General features: G+C 34.3%; 3 protein-coding genes across 3 annotated transcripts; 2 read left to right on the top strand and 1 right to left on the bottom strand.

The window, feature by feature from the left end:
- Positions 1-4998: 4998 nt before the first annotated feature.
- On the top strand, positions 4999-7704 carry LOC18037694 (50S ribosomal protein L15). The gene is made up of 4 exons (XM_006427795.2): positions 4999-5619; positions 6368-6451; positions 6534-6623; positions 7292-7704. The coding sequence occupies exons 1-4, from the start codon at positions 5212-5214 to the stop codon at positions 7550-7552; spliced, it is 843 nt and encodes a 280-aa protein (XP_006427858.1). The 5' UTR covers positions 4999-5211; the 3' UTR covers positions 7553-7704.
- Positions 7705-8870: 1166 nt separating this feature from the next.
- LOC18037204 (carbamoyl-phosphate synthase small chain, chloroplastic) lies at positions 8871-12590 on the top strand. The gene is made up of 10 exons (XM_006427794.2): positions 8871-9233; positions 9396-9528; positions 10315-10403; positions 10485-10545; positions 10652-10719; positions 10829-10957; positions 11043-11152; positions 11244-11591; positions 11881-12046; positions 12338-12590. Exons 1-10 carry the CDS (start codon positions 9095-9097, stop codon positions 12385-12387), a joined length of 1293 nt encoding a protein of 430 aa, XP_006427857.1. The 5' UTR covers positions 8871-9094; the 3' UTR covers positions 12388-12590.
- A 4100-nt stretch (positions 12591-16690) lies between these two features.
- LOC18037526 (actin-7) lies at positions 16691-19521 on the bottom strand. Its single transcript, XM_006427792.2, has 5 exons — positions 19372-19521; positions 18553-18623; positions 18047-18440; positions 17332-17945; positions 16691-17238 (listed from the first exon to the last, which is right to left on the bottom strand). The coding sequence occupies exons 2-5, from the start codon at positions 18610-18612 to the stop codon at positions 17173-17175; spliced, it is 1134 nt and encodes a 377-aa protein (XP_006427855.1). The 5' UTR covers positions 18613-18623; positions 19372-19521; the 3' UTR covers positions 16691-17172.
- Between the last annotated feature and the right edge of the window lie 994 nt (positions 19522-20515).

Genomic DNA, 20515 nt, shown 5'->3' with positions numbered 1-20515 from the left:
TAACCATATTTTTTAGAATAGAAAATATTTTGGGTGGTGGGCTATCATTATTTTTAATTAAAATATAGATTTTTATATTTTTTAAAAGTTAAAGTTTAAATTTTATGGGGGTTTATATTTTATAGTGACTATTTTAATAAATTTAATGGGGACTAATTAGAAAATTAAAATATTTTTCTCTTTTATTTTTAAATTGTTTTTTGGCCAGTGGGGGAGCCCCCACTGGTCATGTGCTGCATCCGCCCCTGCCGGGTCAAACCCCGAGTCAAAACCCAAAAATCCCTAAAAATCGACGTCGTTTTGATATTGATTTTTTTTTTAATTTGAGTGCCAACGCTGTGTCGAGCATTTATTTTCCTTCAATTTCCGTTTCAACTACACGACATCATTTGATAATGAATTCTTTTAATTTAAGCATTCTGTCGGGCGTATGCTTTCTCCTTCAATTTCTATTTCAACTACAGCACTCTAGCTACAAAACCATGAGTACATAATCTCTTAATTGTTTTCTTCATTTTGGGCACTGGATTTAGCTTAGATAAATGTGAAAAAAGCAAAATAAAAGCTTGAATAAAGATGATACCTCAAATTGCAGTGGGTAAGAACATTTTCCCTGAAAGTTGAGTTTCAACATTTACAGTGGAGATTTGATTGGTTCCTCAAAGTTGAGTTTCAATTTGTACGTGGGTTTAGCCATAAGATAACGTATTGGTTCCTCAACTTTTACTTAAATCTTGAGCTGTTTCATTTTGAATTGAATCTTGAGCTGTTTCATTTTGAATCTTGAGCATTTGTTTCTATATTATCCTTTCTAAATTTAATGAATTTGGGATAATTAATTAATATTATTATGAATTTGTTTCTAAATTTAATGAATCTTGAGCTATTTCATTTTGAATTGTGAGCTGAATCCTGAGCATTTGTTTCTATATTGTTGTTTCTAAATTTAATGAATTTGGGATAATTAATAATATTCTGAATTATTTTAATTTGTTTCTAAATTTAATGAATCTTGAACTATTTGATTTTGAATAGAATCTTGAGTTGTTTGATTTTGAATCGTGAGCATTTGTTTCAATATCATCTAAATTTAATGAATTTGGGATAATTAATTAATAATGTTCTAAATTATTTTAATTTGCAATAATAATGGACTAGGTTGATGAAGTAGAGGAATTACAGGATCCACAGGAGGCTGATTTTGAAGGAAATAGTGAAAAATTGGTGGAAAAAGTTGAGGCTAAGGTTGGGATGTGTTTTAATAGTTTTGATGAAACGTTTGAATATTACAAAACTTATGTCCAACAAGAGGAGTTTCCAGTGATGCTGAGATCTTGTAAAAAGGGGGATGATGAGAGTATGAGATATGTGACATTTACTTATGGGCGAAATGACAAGTCAAAAAGCAAATCCAATCATGGTTTGCGAATTCAACCTAATTAGAAAATTGGATGCAATGCTAAAATTGGAGGACGTTTGAATTTTGTTAGTGGAAAATGGGTAATTTGAAATTTGTACCTTAAACACAACCATGCGTAAGTCCGAGCAAGAGTAGGGATTATTGATATAAACGTACCATTAGTCCTTATGTAAAAAAGCAGCTTGAAATACATGAAGAAAAATGAATTAAAATGGCTCAAAGTTTCAAGTCTATTGTTGTTGAGGCTGATGGCTTTGAAAATGTCCCATTATTAGAAATCGATGCTTGAAATCATGTTGACAAAAATGAGGTGGTTAAGGCTTGGAGAAGGGGATGTTGTTGAATTCAGAATTATTTTTACAAAATGCAAGCAAAGAATGATTGATTTTTTCTTCAGTCTTGACTTGGATGAGGAGGGTTGGTTAAAAAATGTATTTTTGGTAGATTCAAGAAGCAGGGGCAACATGCAGAGACTTTAGAAATATTGTTACATTTGACATCACATACCTTACGAATAAGTATGACATGCCATTTGCTCCTTTTGTTGGAGTTAATCATCACGGTCATTCTATTTTGTTAGGATGTAGGTGATTTCGGATGAGGACACAAAGACACTTACGTTCATTTGACATATGACTATTATGTATATCTAGTTGTCCTCCCCTTGGAATCATCACAGACCAAGACAAAGCGATGAAAAATGCAATTCAGATTATTTTTCCAAATACTAAGGATTGATGGTGTTTGTGGCATATCCTGAAGAAGGTGCTTGAGAAATTGCGAAGGTAGTCAGAATATCATGGCATTAGAGTTTCATTGCATTCTGTTGTTTATGATTCACAGACTTCTGTTAAATTTGGGAAGCTTGACATGATATGTCAGATAAATATGATCTTGGTAGTAATCAGTAGTTAAATGGTTTATATGAGGAAATATATCGTTGGGTTCCATGTTTTGTTAAAACTACTTTTTAGGTTGGCATGTCAACCACTTAACGTAGTAAGAATATAAATGCTTTTTGCCGGCATTTCAATCACTTAACGTAGTGAGAGTATAAATGCTTTCTTTGATAGGCATGTTAACTCAAAAACAACTTTGAAGCAATTTGTGGATAAATATGATAAAGCAATAGAAAGTAAAATTGAGAAAAGATGGCAAGCAAATGCTAGGAGTTTCAGCCAACGAATGCCATGTCATACTAATTTCGCAATAGGAAAACAAGTTAAAGAAGCATACACGACTTGCAAGTTTCAAGAATTTCAACAGGAGCTAATGGATAAGATGTATTGTTAGGTTTACAGTTGTGAGGGATCAGAATATGAAGTTATTGAAAATGATGGAAAGAGTGAAGAGAAGACTTTCAAAGTTATTTTTTGAAAAAGATGACAATGAAATTTGTTGTATTAAATGTTTGAGTGTAAAGGGACTGTTTGCAAATACTCCATTGCAGTGTTGATACGTAACCATATAAAATTACTTCCTGAGAAGTATATCATATGAAGATGAGGAAAAGATGTGCGGAGATACTACAATAGAGTGAAAGTCAGTTATAATGTAAGGAGTTCGAGCATTGAACATCAGGGATACAAAGAAGGGTGTGCTGCTTTTTATGATGTTGCTCATGTAACTTCAAAAAATAAAGAAAGTCATAAAATTGTTTTGGCTTGGATCGAGAAAGTAATAAAGGATGTATATCTAAATATTCGTTCTGAAAGCAACGATACAACTATTGTTGGTGGGGCCAAAAGTTGCATTGAAATGATACAGGATCCAGTAGTATATTGTCGTAAGGGTCATCCACCTTGTCAAAGAAAGCAAAAGCAATTTAAAAAGCCAAAATAGAAGTCGAACAATGCTTCATAAAGTACAACTGTAGAGGTAATCTATTACATCAAAGCAATTTTAATTAATTTATCACATTCATTTTCAATTAATTTAATACATATTTTAAATGTGCCTTGCTTGCTTTCATAGGACTCAGAGGTACACGATTTATCTTCTCAGGTGGCTACTACAATCCCAACACAAGAGAGCAATATGGCTATTATATATATATATATATATATATATATATATCGAATAAAGCCTTCAAATGTTTACAGTCCTCTAATGCTACTCTGGTGAAGATTAAACTGTCATCCGCAAATAATTGGTGGGAGACTTGTGCATCTTTGTAGAAATGAATCCCATGAATGTGCCTTTGTTTTTCTACCTGCACAAGGAGGTTGGAAAACGCCTATGTACACATTAAAAAAAGATAGGGAGAAAGAGGACATCCCTGTCTAAGCCCTCTTTGTGGGTGAATTAATCATGTAACTATTCTATTGATAACAACAGAAAAAGAAGTTATTGTAATACAATGCATAATTAGATCCACCTATTTGGTTTAAAAGCCTAGCTTTAATATTGTATGCTTCAAAAAATTTCACTTCACTATATCATAAGCCTTGCTAACATCTAACTTAAGAGCCACCGGCCCATGCTTTTTCCCCTTACTATGTTTGATTTTGTGTAAACATTCATAACCAATTATTATATTTTCAGTAATTAGACGATTAGAAATAAAAACACTTTGAGTTGGGGGTATAACCTGATGGAGAATTTGTTTCAACCTATTTGCAATTGTTTTTGCCACAATCCTATAAATAACATTACATAAACTTATTGGCCTAAAGTCTGTCACTCTCTGAGGTTTATGAATTTTCGGGATCAATACAATGTGGGTGTGATTAAGAGGAGTAATAGTACCTTTATCATTCAGGATGTGGAGACAAGTGGAAATGATGCCAAGCTTTACTGAGTTCCCATGCTTTTAGAAAAAGGTTGTTGGCAGTCCATCAAGTTCGGAAGCTTTGTTTGGGCACATTTGGGAAAGGGATGTTGAAACTTTCTCCTCCGTGAAAGGCAAATCCAGGTGGCTGTTCATTTCTGAGTTGACCTTCAGCCTCAATCCTGTTAGAGCAACCTCTATTTGCTCTTCTGATGGGCTGGATGTAGCAAATAAATTCTCAAAGTACTGCAAAACTCTTTCTTGATCCCCTCTCGATCATCAACCCACGCATCTTGCTGGTTCATGACTCCCCATATTTAGTTCTTTCTTTTTCTAGATGAAGCTTTTAAGTGAAAATACTTTGTGTTCTTATCCCCTTCCTTCAACCAATCCGCTCGAGATCTTTGCTTACAATACACTTCCTCGTCTAGTAACATTTTTTCAATTTGTTCCTTCGTGCTTTTGATTTTATTTACTTCTTCCCATTGTTTAAAATTGTGCTTCATTTCAAAAAGTTTTTTCTTTAACTGTTTTAGCTTTTCTTTTTAGCCTTCAAACTCTTTTTTGCTCCACATCTGCAGCTGTGCCAGAGAATTGTTGGTGCTCTTTTAAAAATCTTTACAGGATCCCCCTTACTCCACCTTCCACACTTCATCCATTCCTCTTTCACTATGTTTTTACAAGCATTATAATAGCTCCACATATCCTCATAAAACACTCTTGGGCGGGAATTCTTAATTCATATTTCTTCTGTACTTTTAACCAAATATAGAAAAACAATAAATTCTATCACTAATCTAGCCAAAGTCGAGGAGGGTCAAGACAAATTTATTCCCGTCTTACGATTGCTTTACGTGGCAAGAGACCATTCGACCAAGTTTATTCTTCAAATGTAAACGCCAGTTCCGGATCACAGCCCTCAGTGAACCCTGAAACCCGGTTTCCCCTGCAACTAGCCCAAAACCCAAAACCCCCAATCAATCAACCGGCCGAAAAGAGGAAAAAAAAAATTCCCAAAAAAATGATCAGAAGAAGAGTATCTTCACTTCTCTCAACTTCAATCCTCAACAACATTGCAGTAGTTCGCTCAATACCCACTTTAAACCATAGAGCAGTTCCATTCCAATCCCTTCAATTTGCACAATGCCCTAATTCAACCCCGAACGAGCAAATTTCGAGTCAATTTGTTATGGGCATTAGGTCTTTTAGCCTATTAAGCTTGAATGATTTGAGAGACAAAGTGCCTAGAAAGCAAAAGACAAGAAAAGGAAGAGGTATTGGGTCAGGTAAAGGGAAGACTGCAGGGAGAGGCCACAAGGGACAGAAGGCAAGAGGAACTATGAAGTTTGGATTTGAAGGTGGTCAAACGCCAATGCGTCGTCGTTTGCCCAAACGTGGGTTTAAGAACCCTTTTAGCCTCACCTTTCAGGTACCCTTTTGATTATATCATGAGATAATGCGGGAATTAATTTCCTTTTTAGCTGTGATTGTGTTGTTGTTGCTGAGAATATGTGTGTATTTATCGCTTGATGTCAAGTTAGCACGTTAGGTTAAATGCAATTTGATGTAAATGGAGTGAAATTTTATGCTTTTGCCTAAGCTCAGGTTGTACCTAAGTGGGGAATATGAATTTTGCTTAATTAACTTGATCTCATCGGGGGGAATCCATTGTTTTGCTTAAGAATCGGATCTTGTTCACAATTGTGAGCTTTTAGCACAAATAAGATATATCTGCCAAATGACTATGAAATTGGATTCTTTTACATGCTAGCGTAGAAATGACAGACAGTTTTTTGGATGCTATTTTGTTTTTTGAGGAAGATCCGTCCCTCCAAATATGTATATGATGGTTTCAATTTCATCTTTAGCGCTAGTATAGAAGAAATGTCAATAGGTACCTTGAAAGTTAATTCATTGGGATATGGGTTAATTGCCTTTGTTTATGTGCTTGCAAAGTTTTAGAAATCTTCTAGGTGATTTTATTTAATTTCAGTACCATCCAATTTAAAGAAGATAGAAGATGTTGAAACTTTCGTAGCTTATATTCTTTGTTTGAAGATGATGTATTAATTATACTCCCATTGGCATTATGTGTTTAAGCTTCTGTTTCAAGGAGGTTTTCAATGTGTCTCATTTCTTCTGGTTCACTCCTTGATGTTGCGTATCTTTTCTGGCAGCCAGTAGGTTTGGGAAAGATTGCATATCTAATAAATGCAGGGAAGATAGATTCTCATGAATTAATTACAATGAAAACTCTCAAGGTACTGGAACTTCTCTATTTCTGAGTCTTTATTGTTCCATCTGTGTGGTGTGATGCATGGTGATAATTATCCTATTCTATAGGATGCTGGAGCAATAGGGAAGCAGATAGAAGATGGAGTAAGATTGATGGGTCGTGGAGCTGAAAAGATCAAGTGGCCAATTCATCTTGAGGTAATTGTACATCTTAGGTTAGAGATTGTATTTCTTATTGTTCTATTCAGACTTACCGAGAAATCTAGGATGTGATTGGAAAATAAAACCTCTCAGTTTCAATCCTAATGCTCGGGATGTCCAAAAGAAACATAATGAAAAGAAGAATTCTTAGATCCTGTAATAGACGTTACTAACTTCCGCGACTTGATCTTCACAAGAGATGATTATACTTTCCGCAGCCTCTCTCCCTCTGTGGTACTTCTGTGCACCTTATTGTCATAATTACCTTAATTAATGATTTAAATATAAAATTTGCACAAAATGGAAAAGATTAAAGCATCTCTCTTTAGACAGTTGTGCCTCTCTAGAATATTCAAAACTCAATCTCTTTAACATTTATGAATGAATTGACATAAGCTTATACTTTTTGATCGCTGGACATATTCTCCTGCTGTTCCTCGTAAGGTCATCAATTTCTACACTTAGTAGCACTATACACACTACAACCTTATTACCTTAATAGTTAGGATAGTGGTAACAAGTAGATGCTTTGAGGGTTTGAGCCACTGACTCTGTTTCTGGAAACAAAGACTTAACCCATCAAACCAGAGATTGTGGTTAATTTGCAGAATACACTTTGCCTTTTCCTTTATTTTAAAGTCGCAATTCTGTTACTACATTAACAGGCGTCAAGAGTAACCGTTAGGGCAAAAGCAGCAGTTGAAGCTGCCGGTGGTTCTGTCAGAAGAGTGCATTACAACAAGCTGGGTTTGCGGGCATTGCTAAAGCCGGAGTGGTTTGAGAAGAAGGGAAGGTTGCTGCCAAGACCAGCTAGGCCGCCTCCTAAACTGCAAGATAAAGTTGATAGCATTGGTCGTCTTCCTGCACCCACCAAACCCATTCCATTTTTCTCCGAAGAGGGAGCAGCAGCCTCCCCATCTGCCTAGGCTATCAAAATTATCAGTCAGTTGGTTTCATCTTCAGATTTTGTATTTCCAACATAAATTATCACACAGGCTGATGATTTTGATAGATTTTGATCATGGTTGAATGTTTTTTCCCTGCATGGTCATGTAGAACGGGTGAACTTTCATTTTTACTTTGTCACTATTATTATTAATATTATTAACTTTTCTGGCATTGATCTTAAAAATGGGCGCCTTCTTTGGGCAGCCATTTGCTTTGTCTACATTCCTGTTGTGCTCATTAAGGAGTGGGGTTCCTTAATCGATTTTAATTAGTTGAAAGAAAATATATCAGAAGAATGGACTCACCTGTGTTGCAACCGTTGCAACATACGACTACTTTTGTCATTTTGTAGTTTGATTACACCACACCACCTTGTATTTTCTGTAAAATTAAATAGGTACTAAAAGTTACAAATTTTTACATATAAATCCTTTTTTGATAAAATAGCATTTGAAAAGAATTTTAATGATGGTTATTATTTATCATTAATATCATTATTATTATCTAATATTATTGCTATTAAATTTTATTATTTTATTTATATTAATTATCATTATTTATTATTATTACTATCATTAATGTCATTAATAATAATAATATTCTTATTATTCAAATTTATTACTTTTATTATTTTAATTGTTATTATACTGTAATCAAATCATTATTATTAATATTAATATTATTGTTATTATTAAAATATATTTAACTTTATTATTTTAATTATTATCATTATTAATATTATTATTGCCGTTACTTTTATTGTTGTTGTTGTTGCTGTTATTATTATTATAATTAATTAATTTTTTGTCTTTATTGTTATTATTATTTTAATTATAATATATACAAATAATATTTAGGACATAATTGACAAAGGACATTTTCGTCTATTCTGATTCTAAAATAAAGAAAATGTTATTAATTGTGATTTCAATTTCTAAAGTTCAAGTAAAATAATTTATTCTGATTCAAGTTCCTTATTATGATTCCAGTTCATTTCTATTTATGTTTAGTAAATGCACAATTAAAGTGTGTTTGGAACATAGTATTATCTAGTATTATACTATTAGAGTCAGCTTTTAAAACTTAAATTAGATTCACAACGATGTGAGAGGAAAGAGGGGTTTCTTTGTTTACTTATAATTGGAAACATTGTTTATTTAGAAAAGAGTATTTTCGGTATTATAATTGAAAAAGGGGAGCCCCTATGTTACAATTAATGTAACATAAACACTCAACAACAACCACACAAATAATGGGCCCACACAATTTGTGTGGTTGTTGTTGAGTGTGTATGTTACATTAATTGTAACATAGCATTTGCCTTGAAAAAGGGGTGTCGAGAGGATTTCTTTTCGGAGGGCTCCCAATGGCTTCAACCCCTAAAATAAAATACATATGCCCACGTGTGTCGCTCCCTTGACGACACTAAAAACCTAGCCAAAGTGATTAAGAACTTGCTCTGCAACTTAAAGAGCGACCAATAACAAAACCCCATAGAAGAAGGGAAAGCTAATTTAATAATGGCGACGCAAGGCTTAAACTTTGCTCTTAACAATCCGTCGACTTTCTTTGCTCCGAATAAGCCACCAAGGCATTCTAAATTCAGAATTGTCACCATCAAATGCTCTGCTCCCCACTCTTCCAAGGGCGCCGCCACTGGTAATGCTATAAACCCTTTGCCTTGTTTCAATAAATATATATTTGTACTATGCTTGAAAAATGAATAAAAAATGGACCCAGAAATGAAATTGAGCTGGAAGGCATTAGGCTCGAGTCGTTTGTTTATTTGGGTGTTAAAATTAGTGTCTGCTTATTAATTAGGTTTGGTGGAAAGGCCGTGGAATGTTGCGAATGCTAGACTTGTGCTTGAAGATGGTTCGATTTGGAGGGCTAAATCGTTTGGTGCTTCAGGGACCCAAGTTGGTGAAGTTGTTTTCAATACATCTTTGACTGGGTGAGATTATTTTTTATTTTTACTTTATTTGCTGGGTTTAATTAACTTCTATTGTTTGTCGCTGAAGTGGTTTGAGGCTGTGTAAAAAAATTATTTGAAAATGTTTTTTTGCAGCAAATTATTCAACCCATTTTGAATACACTTTTCTTCTTTAGCTTTGGTGGAAATTTTTCTTTTTTCTTATTCAGGAGTTTGTAAATTTGATAACTTGGGGAAAGTCTAAGAAGCAATTTAAGAGTCTGGAATTATGGCACATTTGGTACTTGTTATTATCATACTATATTAAACAGTTAAAGAGAGTGTCACAACAGTATGGTACTTTGGTTGTGTCTAGATTTTCTGAATATGACATCATATTAGGTGTTAGTAAGAAGCCGTAGTTGGCAGGATTTCTTATGAATTAACAGGGTACCTGATTTGTGGTGCTGTCATGCCATTATTTTGTCCCTTTTGATCGGTCCTATGTCATAGATTTAGCGCCTGTCAATATAGGAGCTTTTGATTCTTGTGATATGGAATTACACTAGTTGATTGAGAGCTTTCGCTGTTAGGTTATGTTATAAGTCAGTAGCTCAATGAATGCCATATTTACTGGTTAACAACAGTTTGTTTCTGGTTGGTAATGGATCCATTTACAGTGAAAATATTTGTCCAATGGCAGAAAAATTTAATATCTTCACCAAAGAGAATATGAAAATTAACATGGTTAACTTCCAGAAGAGTTGACGAGCTCTAGAAATTCATGCGTAGAGTCTGATTCGTTGTTGCTGTTTGCTTATTTTGCAGGTATCAGGAAATTCTGACAGACCCTAGTTATGCTGGTCAGTTTGTTCTGATGACAAACCCACATATTGGAAACACTGGTGTAAATTTTGGTAGGCGATGTTTATGGTTATATAAACTTGCACACTCCTACTGTTGTACATCTTAATTTAATGTGATACTGTCTCTTCCAGATGATGAAGAATCAAGACAGTGCTTCCTTGCTGGTCTAGTGATAAGAAGTTTAAGTATAGGGTAAGCTGTCCTTCTTTAGTGTTGCTCTTTGAATATGCATGCTTGCTACTATCCCTAATAAGCATTAGTTATATGTTGATCTACGTTTCTAAATAAACGTTTTCAGTACTTCAAACTGGAGATGTGCAGAAACACTTGGCAATTATTTAGCAGAAAGGAATATCATGGGAATTTGTAAGCTAAATTTTGTGCCCTTAATCACCTAGATGGTTTGTTGACATTGCTCTTTGGGAAACAACCACTGACCTATGTTTGATTTCGGCACTCTTGCATTATGCAATAGCTGATGTTGACACACGTGCAATCACCCGAAGGTTAAGGCAAGATGGAAGCCTTATTGGTGTATTAAGCACTGAGGAATCTAAATCAGATCAGGAACTTCTAGAGATGTCTCGTTCATGGGACATTGTAGGTATGTATATGTTGCAATTAATGGATAGAATTCTTTAATGTTGCAGGATATAAGCAATCATGAGTTTCCATTTTCTGTTTTGCAGGTATTGATTTAATTAGTGATGTTTCAGGCAAGGAACCTTTTGAATGGGTTGAGAGCACAAAACCAGATTGGGATTTTAACACCCATGAGAGAAACAGCAAAACTTACCGTGTTAGTATTGTTTTTCAAAGTTTGTGTTTGAAAAATAAAAATATTGGATTGCTAGAATTCACTCTCACAATTCTTTCCTTCTGAATTAAAGGTTATTGCATATGATTTTGGGATCAAGCATAATATACTGAGACGTTTAGCATCGTATGGCTGTCAAATCATTGTCGTTCCTTCAACATGGCCGGCATCAGAAACTTTGAAGTTGAAGCCAGATGGAGTTCTTTTCAGTAATGGCCCTGGAGACCCATCTGCAGTTCCATATGCTGTTGCAATAGTTAAGGAATTACTAGGAAAGGTTCCTGTTTTTGGAATTTGTATGGGCCATCAGTTACTTGGTCAGGCTTTGGGTGGTAAAACCTTTAAAATGAAGTTTGGTCATCATGGAGGAAATCATCCTGTTCATAACATTCAAAATGGCCGGGTAGAGATTAGTGCTCAGGTGTGTTTAGACGAACTTGATTATATGCTAATGGCCTGATTTCTAGAAATTTCCATTTACAGCACAAGTTTTTATTTGGAAAAATTTAGTGGAAGATATCCTATTCTTGGGATATTAAACTTGTAGAAATGAATCAGATAACGTAGTGCTTCTTTTTCTGCTAAAGTTGTTACAGTTCAAAACTTTGGATTTAACTTTCATTAATTGGGTGCTAGTTTGAAAATTTTCTATAATTTATTTTCCCCTTTTTAGTTTGCTCATTTATACACCTTAATTTTATATTTTGCAGAATCATAACTATGCAGTTGACCCTGCTACACTTCCAAAAGGTGTGGAAGTGACTCATATCAATCTTAATGACGGTACCTGTGCCGGTCTTGCTTATCCAGCACTAAATGTCATGTCCCTCCAATACCACCCTGAAGCATCCCCAGGACCTCATGATTCAGACTGCGGTAATGCATTTTTTGATACCATCTATTTTTTTGCATATAATTTAGTTTTCAGAAATTCTTTTTGAAACACACCCCACTTTTCGGTGTTCGAGCATTTTCATAAAGATTGATATGACTTATGAGACACTTCCACACCTTTGTTAATGAACAAAAGACTATTTTCATAATGGGTGGAAAGTGTATAATTTGAGGTCTCCCCTCTTGATTATGCTTCTATTGTTCATTAACAATTTTCTATTATGTTGCATAAAATTCTCCGTGCCAGCATATTGACTTGTGTTCTTGCTGCAGTTTTTAGGGATTTCGTAGAGCTGATGAAGTCCGTGAAGTACCGTGCTTGAGCAAAAGCTACACCAGAATTTGTTAATGATTGTTGAAGTTTGGCGTAATATTGTCGCTGGAAATGGTACGCTGAGTTTTCTTATTTGAGTTCGGGATGGGCTAATTTTGTTACTTGTAGTGTGAACAATATTGTTGGTAGTTTATAAACTTATGCTACACTTTATAAGTTGTCCTTAATAATTTATTACCGCCTTAATGTTAATGTCCTCTATGTTGCTTAGCATGTTTTTGATCAGCGGTCTCATCCAAACATTATGAAATCAATTTCATTCATGTAGCACATCTCTGTTCAAATTCAACGAAAATCATCATTGAGTATTTGACAAATCATCTCTAGAACAAAGCTGAATCCCAAGTAGAAGCACTCACAAACAATACAATGAAAATTCAAAACTAACATTTACTCATTCGGAGGGTCGTTCTTCAAGAACTCATCTACGGTTAAAGGAAAGTCCAAGCTGCCACCGAAAGTACAATCACAATCACTACTACTACTTCTCAAAAAGTACTTAATCCACCTCACCATTCGCTCCACTTCCTTCTCACACGTTGGCCCCTTAACCCCAACAATCCTCTCATAAAATTCCCCCCTCGCACTCACACTTACAACACTTACAAAAACTATCCCTTTCTTTATGTTCTTGAAAATGATGTTTGAGACCCAGCTGCTGCATTAACTTTTGGACATCATCAATATTGTTAGTTTCTTGATCATGGGCTGTCTTCAAAAGATCCACTTGAGGTGGGTTTTGTTGGGTTTTGCCGAAACTGTGGAGGCACAGCAGAAAAGCTTGTGGGGGCTCACTGTTACTGCTTTCTTGAAGATATGTTCAGTTGGTTTGTTCAAAGTGGATGTAATGGGGAGCTTATAAGATTGAACAGTTGATGTAAACTTGTAAGTGATTGGCGCTCAACTTTCAATCTTTTTTCAACCTGGTTAAGCGAGGAGAAACGGCTGCATATTATTATCCCTCTGTCCTCCATTTTTTAACTGTGAAAAAACGGTATTTAAAATACAAGTAGCTTTTATTATCTTCTTATATGGCCCTATTCGGAATGTGATTTATGGGCCTATTTGCAAAGTCTTTGCCACAAGTGTCGCAGACCCAATTGACCATCTAATGATAAATCAACCATCAAAATTATTTTTCAAAAAATCGTTGAGTTAGTGACTACGGTATTTTATGGTATCGTCAGTAAGTGGTTGAATTTTATTGAATTTTATTAATTTTATGATCTTCTGACAGTATTCAAATTGTAGGAAGCCGTGTGATTATGACACTATAATCAAACTTTTAAAAATATTAATTTCATAATTTTCTGCCAGTGCTCAAATTATAGGATACAATACGATACGATCATGACACTATAATCAGACCTTTAAAAAACTAACTTTATAATGATGAATGAACAAGAAAATTTTAAACATTTTAATTGACTATGGTTATATTTCTCTAAAATGATAATGTCTAAGAAGATGTTTTACATTCCTTCTAAACGTCCACCAAACCCTAAATGCAAGAGTTTGCTAATGCAAAGAGTTGCCAAAATTTTATTTCATAAACGCGTTTGCATTATATTTAAGAACAAGGGGGTGGGGCGTGGATGAACTCAAATAATAACTAGTTATCAGCAATAGACCATTAATTGCTTTTCTTTAAATGTTTTCTTCTGTTATACTTTTTTTGGAATGGAATGTTGGAGGAGGTTGGAAGTTGGAAAAACAGATGCTGGCCATGTGCATTAACATCATGATTAGTGTTACTTTAACACCCACAAAATTAGAGGAAGCAAACTTTCATAATTACAGAAATATTCCTACTCACATGTTCTTTTAATCCCTTTTTCCAAGATAAATTACTTAAACTCAAAAACATAAACAAAGCACCGCAATTACAGTTGTCTCTTATAAATCAAGCAAATTATTTCCCCAAATTAGAACTTACTCCATCCCAAATTATTAAAAAAAAAAAATCTTAATCTCCAGCGTGTCGGTGTAGTAGATAGATTAGCCAAACTATTGGGTTTTCCATTTTTTTATTAAATGAAAAAATGGTCTAAAATATAAAATCCATAGAAAATAGGCTTTCTCCAAAATTTTCATCTCTTGGAATAATAGAAAAACAATTGCTTTGCTAATAACACAACTCACGTGCCACAAAGAAAAGGGATATGAAAATTTTATTTTAGTTATTAAAAATTATGTGCTTTTTTTTTTTCATTTAGTGTTTTGTTGATTTAATTATTTGTAATATATAGTAGTTTTACCTTTTCAAAATGAATTTTATGTAACTTTTTTTTTTCAACCACACACTTCACATTTTAATACCTACCACTGATTCAATATGTATGCATGAGCGAAATAATAAATTAAAGTTGTACAGCAATCTTTTTCATCCATTCTTTTCTTTTATTTCAACTCTAACTTGATTATGCTTCCAAATTCAAAATTAATGAAACACATATGGAAATAACATTGAAATATTAGAGGAAATTAAATGAATTTTTAAAAATTTTCAATAGTTTTCATAATATATTATGTATCTTCCAAAAGGTACTAAAACACCGAGAGCGGCTTTCATTCATTTTGTTTTTTTATTAGTACCGTTTTCATTATTTATCATTCATTTCAATTAATTTATAATTTCTTAATTCCTATACTGAAGTTGCTCTTTCCATCTTTTCATTTGATGTTATTTTGATTTTTATACTGTCATTTCAATCTTTCTAAAATCAATTCAAACAAATGAGGGGTTTTGGTCAGTGACTGCTGGAGAATCTTCTAGTAAGGTAATTGGCAACTAAGGACTAGTGGTGCGATAGCATGAGGTAGTGATGGCGGCGATGGAAAGCAACTAAGTGAAAACGATGGTGGAAGGTGGCTAAGGTTTTTGAAATTATATTTGTTTTTTAATTATTTTTTTATTATTTAATAAAGATAATTGTGGAAATAATTGAGGTTGATTAAAGAGTAGGACTGGTGAGAGAAATATAAGGGTCAAATATAACAACTTAGCAATTAAAATGTAAATTTTAGATTTTAACCACACTTATATTTATAAGTTTGTTTTTTAAGTTGGGTTGAATGGCTTCACTATTTTTAGAATTCGCATTATAAAATATCATGTCCACAAAGTGAAATAATGGAAAATGATAGTTTAATCAAATTTAAAAGTAGAGCCTCAGATTCTAAAAAAATAAAAATAAAAATAACACAAATCATTTTTTTTTAACTATTACAGTCTTTGACTATATGAATTAAAAAAAAAAATTGATTTCAAAGTCTTATAATAAAATAAATATTTTCTGCTTAGCGAAGGCTACCCACTTCAATTGTGCCAACTGAACGAAAGTTCTCTGTTCGGAAGACGACATAAAGCCTTACAGGTAGGTGTTTACAGGAATAACTTACAGGTCCTATTGGACCTGCCTTATTTTTTAAAGTTATGACTTCACTGCCTTAGAACTGGAATCAACTAAATTCCAGTTTGATCATTATCACATGTCAGGTTTGGTAGGCTCACGTGCACCGGGGAAGTAGATTAGCCAAATCAACGAATTTCATATTTTATTTAATGAAAGTATGATTTAAAAGATAAAATACATTTAAAAATATGGCTTTTTCTAAAAAAATTTCATCTCTTGCAACAGGGCAGATCAACAGTTTGCTACGGTCCCAAGGCAAACAACCCAACTCGCGCGCCACAGAAAGGGTATATTCCATTACTTTTCAGCCATTAAAATAAGAAAAGGGCAGCTCTCACTCTCAATAAAGCGTAACTTTCAAAGATCATCAAAAGAGGAAAAAGAGACCCCTTCAATGTTCCATTTTCAAAAGGTATAAGTTGATACGGACATGACATTAACTCTGTTGGACATCTTAATCAAAACTTAGATCCTAAGAATATACCAAATAGAAAGCCAAGTCCTCATCTTCTATAAATTTCCTTCCCCAGCTCTTAAAACAACTAGAAAACTATTACAAATTGAATTTCACAGATCTAAGCGGCAGCAAACCAAACCTTTTCCATTGTGGCACCCCACGCTGTCACCATCGTAGAGAAAATGCATGGAAAATATTTGCAAACTTTTGACTAACTAGCACAGATAGAATTGCGCTTAGCTTGCAATCTAATCTGAATACAAGAATCAAGAACACAAACAAATTTGAAAAATACGTTATACTGATCGTACGATCACATGATCCCACAAATTTGAAAAATGCAAACAAATAGGACATTCATGCTTGCTCGCGTCAAGTTGCTAATACAGTACATTCGATAATTTGAAATAAGACATTGATTCATCATTGAAAGCTCTCAAACAAGTATTAAATATATTTTAATAACCAAATTTATGACTGCAAGCTGACACTAATTAAAGTTTTCTCATACAATAGCTATTAACATTAATGTTCCTTTTGAGAGGGGGAGAAAAAAAACCTTCAAATATGAAAATTTAGAAAATGAAATAGAAAAGCATCACAACCACTCTTCATCTCCAGCTACAAACATCCTACTTTAAAAAAAAAAAAGGAAAAAAAAGAAAAAAGACTTGGTTGAACACCAGATGAATGCAAGGCAAGGAAGACGGTTGAGTACAGAAATAAGCCCCCCTCAAACGCTGTAAGAAGCTTGTATAATAACATCAATATCGAGATATGCCTCCTTCAATGGCCCCAACCTTAGCACTTCTCCATGTCAACCAACTTGAGTTCGCGAAACGAGACACAAAAAACCAACTAAATGGAAAAAAAGAACTCACCCATCAAGCACTTAAAGAACTTAGAAGCATTTCCTGTGGACAATGGATGGACCAGACTCATCATACTCGCCCTTTGAGATCCACATCTGTTAAGGATACAATGAATTTTGTCAAGACTTTGAAGAAGTGTAAATAAAACAGGAATGCCAACAGAAATTGAATGGTAATTAATTTCTCACCTGCTGGAAGGTGCTGAGGGATGCAAGGATTGATCCTCCAATCCAAACACTGTATTTTCTCTCTGGTGGAGCCACGACCTTGATCTTCATGCTGCTTGGAGCAAGTGCTGTGATTTCCTTGCTCATACGGTCGGCAATACCGGGGAACATAGTTGAACCCCCACTGAGAACAATGTTACCATACAGATCCTTTCTAATATCCACATCACACTTCATGATGGAGTTGTAGGTAGTCTCATGAATACCAGCAGCTTCCATTCCGATGAGAGATGGCTGGAACAGAACTTCTGGGCAACGGAATCTTTCAGCTCCAATGGTGATGATCTGGCCATCAGGCAGCTCATAGTTCTTCTCAACAGATGAGCTGCTCTTGGCAGTCTCAAGTTCTTGCTCATAGTCTAGGGCAACATAAGCAAGCTTCTCCTTCATGTCACGGACAATTTCCCGTTCGGCTGTGGTGGTAAACATGTAACCTCTCTCAGTAAGAATCTTCATCAATGCATCAGTGAGATCACGACCAGCCAAGTCCAAACGAAGAATGGCATGAGGAAGGGCATATCCCTCATAAATTGGTACAGTATGAGACACACCATCACCAGAATCCAGCACAATACCTGTTCAAATAAGAAGCCAATTCAGTATCAATTCAGTCACAACTATTAAGAAAACAGCAAGGAAAAAGAAAAATCAGATTACAGTCATGGTTTATACTAACCAGTTGTACGACCACTGGCATAAAGAGATAGAACAGCCTGGATGGCAACGTACATGGCTGGCACATTGAAAGTTTCAAACATAATTTGGGTCATCTTCTCTCTGTTGGCCTTGGGGTTAAGAGGTGCCTCAGTGAGAAGCACTGGGTGCTCTTCAGGAGCAACACGAAGCTCGTTGTAGAAGGTATGATGCCAGATCTTTTCCATATCATCCCAGTTGCTTACAATACCGTGCTCAATTGGGTATTTCAAAGTAAGAATACCTCTTTTCGATTGGGCCTCATCACCAACATAGGCATCCTTCTGCCCCATTCCAACCATGACTCCAGTGTGTCGAGGCCTACCAACAATACTAGGGAATACTGCCCTTGGAGCATCATCTCCAGCAAATCCAGCCTGCAATATTGACAAATAAATGAGGTTAGGTAAACTCTTAACACGAGTACCAACAAATAACAGAACAGCTCATAACAGGCACCAGTGAATAAGCATGAAAAAAACAACTAACCTTCACCATTCCAGTTCCATTGTCACAAACAAGGGGTTGAATATCCTCAGCATCGGCCATTTTTTATAAAACTGCAAAAGATACACCAAGCAAATTAAAACATTTCACATCATACCGATCTCTAGCATCTAAACTTTCATGTGCTTAATCTGTATCAAGTAGAAAAACATTCACTTCAACAGGAAACAAAATTTGAGCAATTAATTAGCATTCCACTCAATCTTATTCTGGTATATATGAGTTTTCTTATAAAACTCATCAAAAATGCATGTAGTTAATCAAGTTTTAACAACAATTTATTAATAACTAATAGTCAAAAGAAGCAATTTTCTCTCTCAAACAAAAAAAAAAAAAATCGAGCTTCTATTAAAGAAAGTCTCTTTCAACAGATCTGATCACTCAGATTATCCAAAATCACAGATCCATAAAAAATCAACCCAGATCAAACAATCAAATCAATTAAATCTCATCATCAATCACTCAAATCAATCAAATCACAATATATAATCCAGATTCACTTCATATGCAACAATCAACCATACTGAACTCTAGATCTCAGCTCTAACACCTCAAATCAGCCGTTGAACCCTAGATCGGCCACAAATCAACCTCAGTCTAGCTCAAAAAACGGCGCCGTCTAACATACGAAAACTAGACACGCAACTAAACAGCCTTCTTTATCGAATAAAACATGCAGATCGATGAAATCAAAAGTTTCGAACACAACGTCTTTTTTTTTTAAACATCAAATTAACAAAAAGCCAAAAAAAAAAAAACACTAAAACGAAAAAGCAAAAGTAAAGAGATCGAGAAGCTTACGTTAGATTGAAGAGACGACGAGAGAAAAATTCGAAGATGGAGTCTAGCTGAGAGTGTCGATTCTCTCTATCGCTCTGTATTTGGTACTGCCGAGAGATTAAAAATGTAGTAGTGAGAGAAGCGGAAGAGCCAAGGAATATAAATATATATCATGAGAGGAGGAGAAAAGATTTTTAAAAAAATTAAATTAAATTTAAAAATTTTTTTATAAAATTTATAAATTTAAATTCACATGAAATTTGGACCAAATTTTGGAGGAATCATTGGCACCACGAGAAAAAGATAGGCTGACCTGGCTGACAGCTTTATTCATTTTTATCTACTCATTTATTTATTTTGTCTACCTTGGGATCTTGATTGTTTTTAAATCTCAGCCGTCCGATCGGCTTGGGCGGCTGTGAAAATTTTTAACGGACTGTGAGGAATTATTAGACTCTTGTCTTTGGTTGGTGGTAACAGTAACTGTGAGCCGGTAGATGATTTGGCTAAGCCGAGCCGGGGGAACTAGTGTTTTCGGCTTGCATGGGGTTGGTACTGGGTAGTTTCCTCGATGTTTTCAAATTTCAACCGAGAGTCTTTTGGGCTTGGGCTTCGGCTTTGAAAAATAATGCGTGAAATTCTGATTTTTGTCTCTTTGTTTGATTTTATTTTAAATAAGTCCAAGAAACTAGAGAAACTATAATCTTGAGTTCCTTACAAAAACACACCTAAAATGACGATAAAAATAAATAAATAAATAAAATTTCCCAAAAGAACTTTTTTTTAACTGTGTTTTTATCAAGATTTTTTTAAGGATTAGTTTTTATATCAATGCTCTATTTTCTAAGTGAGGAGAAATATTCCCTCTTAAGTTTATTAAAAAATTATCAAGTAGGTGAGAATATTTAAATACCATCTTATTGAGATCTTTTATTGTCAATATCCCATGAAAAAAAATTGAATACTCATCTAATTCATTAAAAAATTATATTGTTATACATTGAAGAATTCTATCACTATATCTTATCCCTTTATTAAGATTGTTCTTTTTGTATTCATGATTTATATTTTGTTTTAATTGAAGGTTTTTATGCTATAAAATTTTTTAAAAAGATTAATGCGTGAAATTCTGATTTTTGTCTGTTTCTTTGGTTTTATTTCAAAT

Source organism: Citrus clementina, unplaced genomic scaffold, assembly GCF_000493195.1.
Source record: "Citrus clementina cultivar Clemenules unplaced genomic scaffold, Citrus_clementina_v1.0 scaffold_7, whole genome shotgun sequence".
Lineage (NCBI taxonomy): Eukaryota > Viridiplantae > Streptophyta > Magnoliopsida > Sapindales > Rutaceae > Citrus > Citrus x clementina.
This window is presented reverse-complemented; position numbering and strand designations above follow the sequence as displayed.

Coding starts and splice junctions, on each gene's coding strand:
- LOC18037204 (XM_006427794.2), top strand. CDS start 9,095: ATGGCGACGCAAGGCTTAAACTTTGCTCTTAACAATCCGTCGACTTTC. Junction 9,234..9,395: donor TTCCAAGGGCGCCGCCACTG/GTAATGCTATAA, acceptor CTTATTAATTAG/GTTTGGTGGAAAGGCCGTGG. Junction 11,153..11,243: donor GAAACAGCAAAACTTACCGT/GTTAGTATTGTT, acceptor TCTGAATTAAAG/GTTATTGCATATGATTTTGG.
- LOC18037694 (XM_006427795.2), top strand. CDS start 5,212: ATGATCAGAAGAAGAGTATCTTCACTTCTCTCAACTTCAATCCTCAAC. Junction 5,620..6,367: donor CTTTTAGCCTCACCTTTCAG/GTACCCTTTTGA, acceptor CTTTTCTGGCAG/CCAGTAGGTTTGGGAAAGAT. Junction 6,452..6,533: donor TTACAATGAAAACTCTCAAG/GTACTGGAACTT, acceptor CCTATTCTATAG/GATGCTGGAGCAATAGGGAA.
- LOC18037526 (XM_006427792.2), bottom strand. CDS start 18,612: ATGGCCGATGCTGAGGATATTCAACCCCTTGTTTGTGACAATGGAACT. Junction 17,946..18,046: donor TGCCAGTGGTCGTACAACTG/GTTAGTATAAAC, acceptor TTATTTGAACAG/GTATTGTGCTGGATTCTGGT. Junction 17,239..17,331: donor CCCTCAGCACCTTCCAGCAG/GTGAGAAATTAA, acceptor TATCCTTAACAG/ATGTGGATCTCAAAGGGCGA.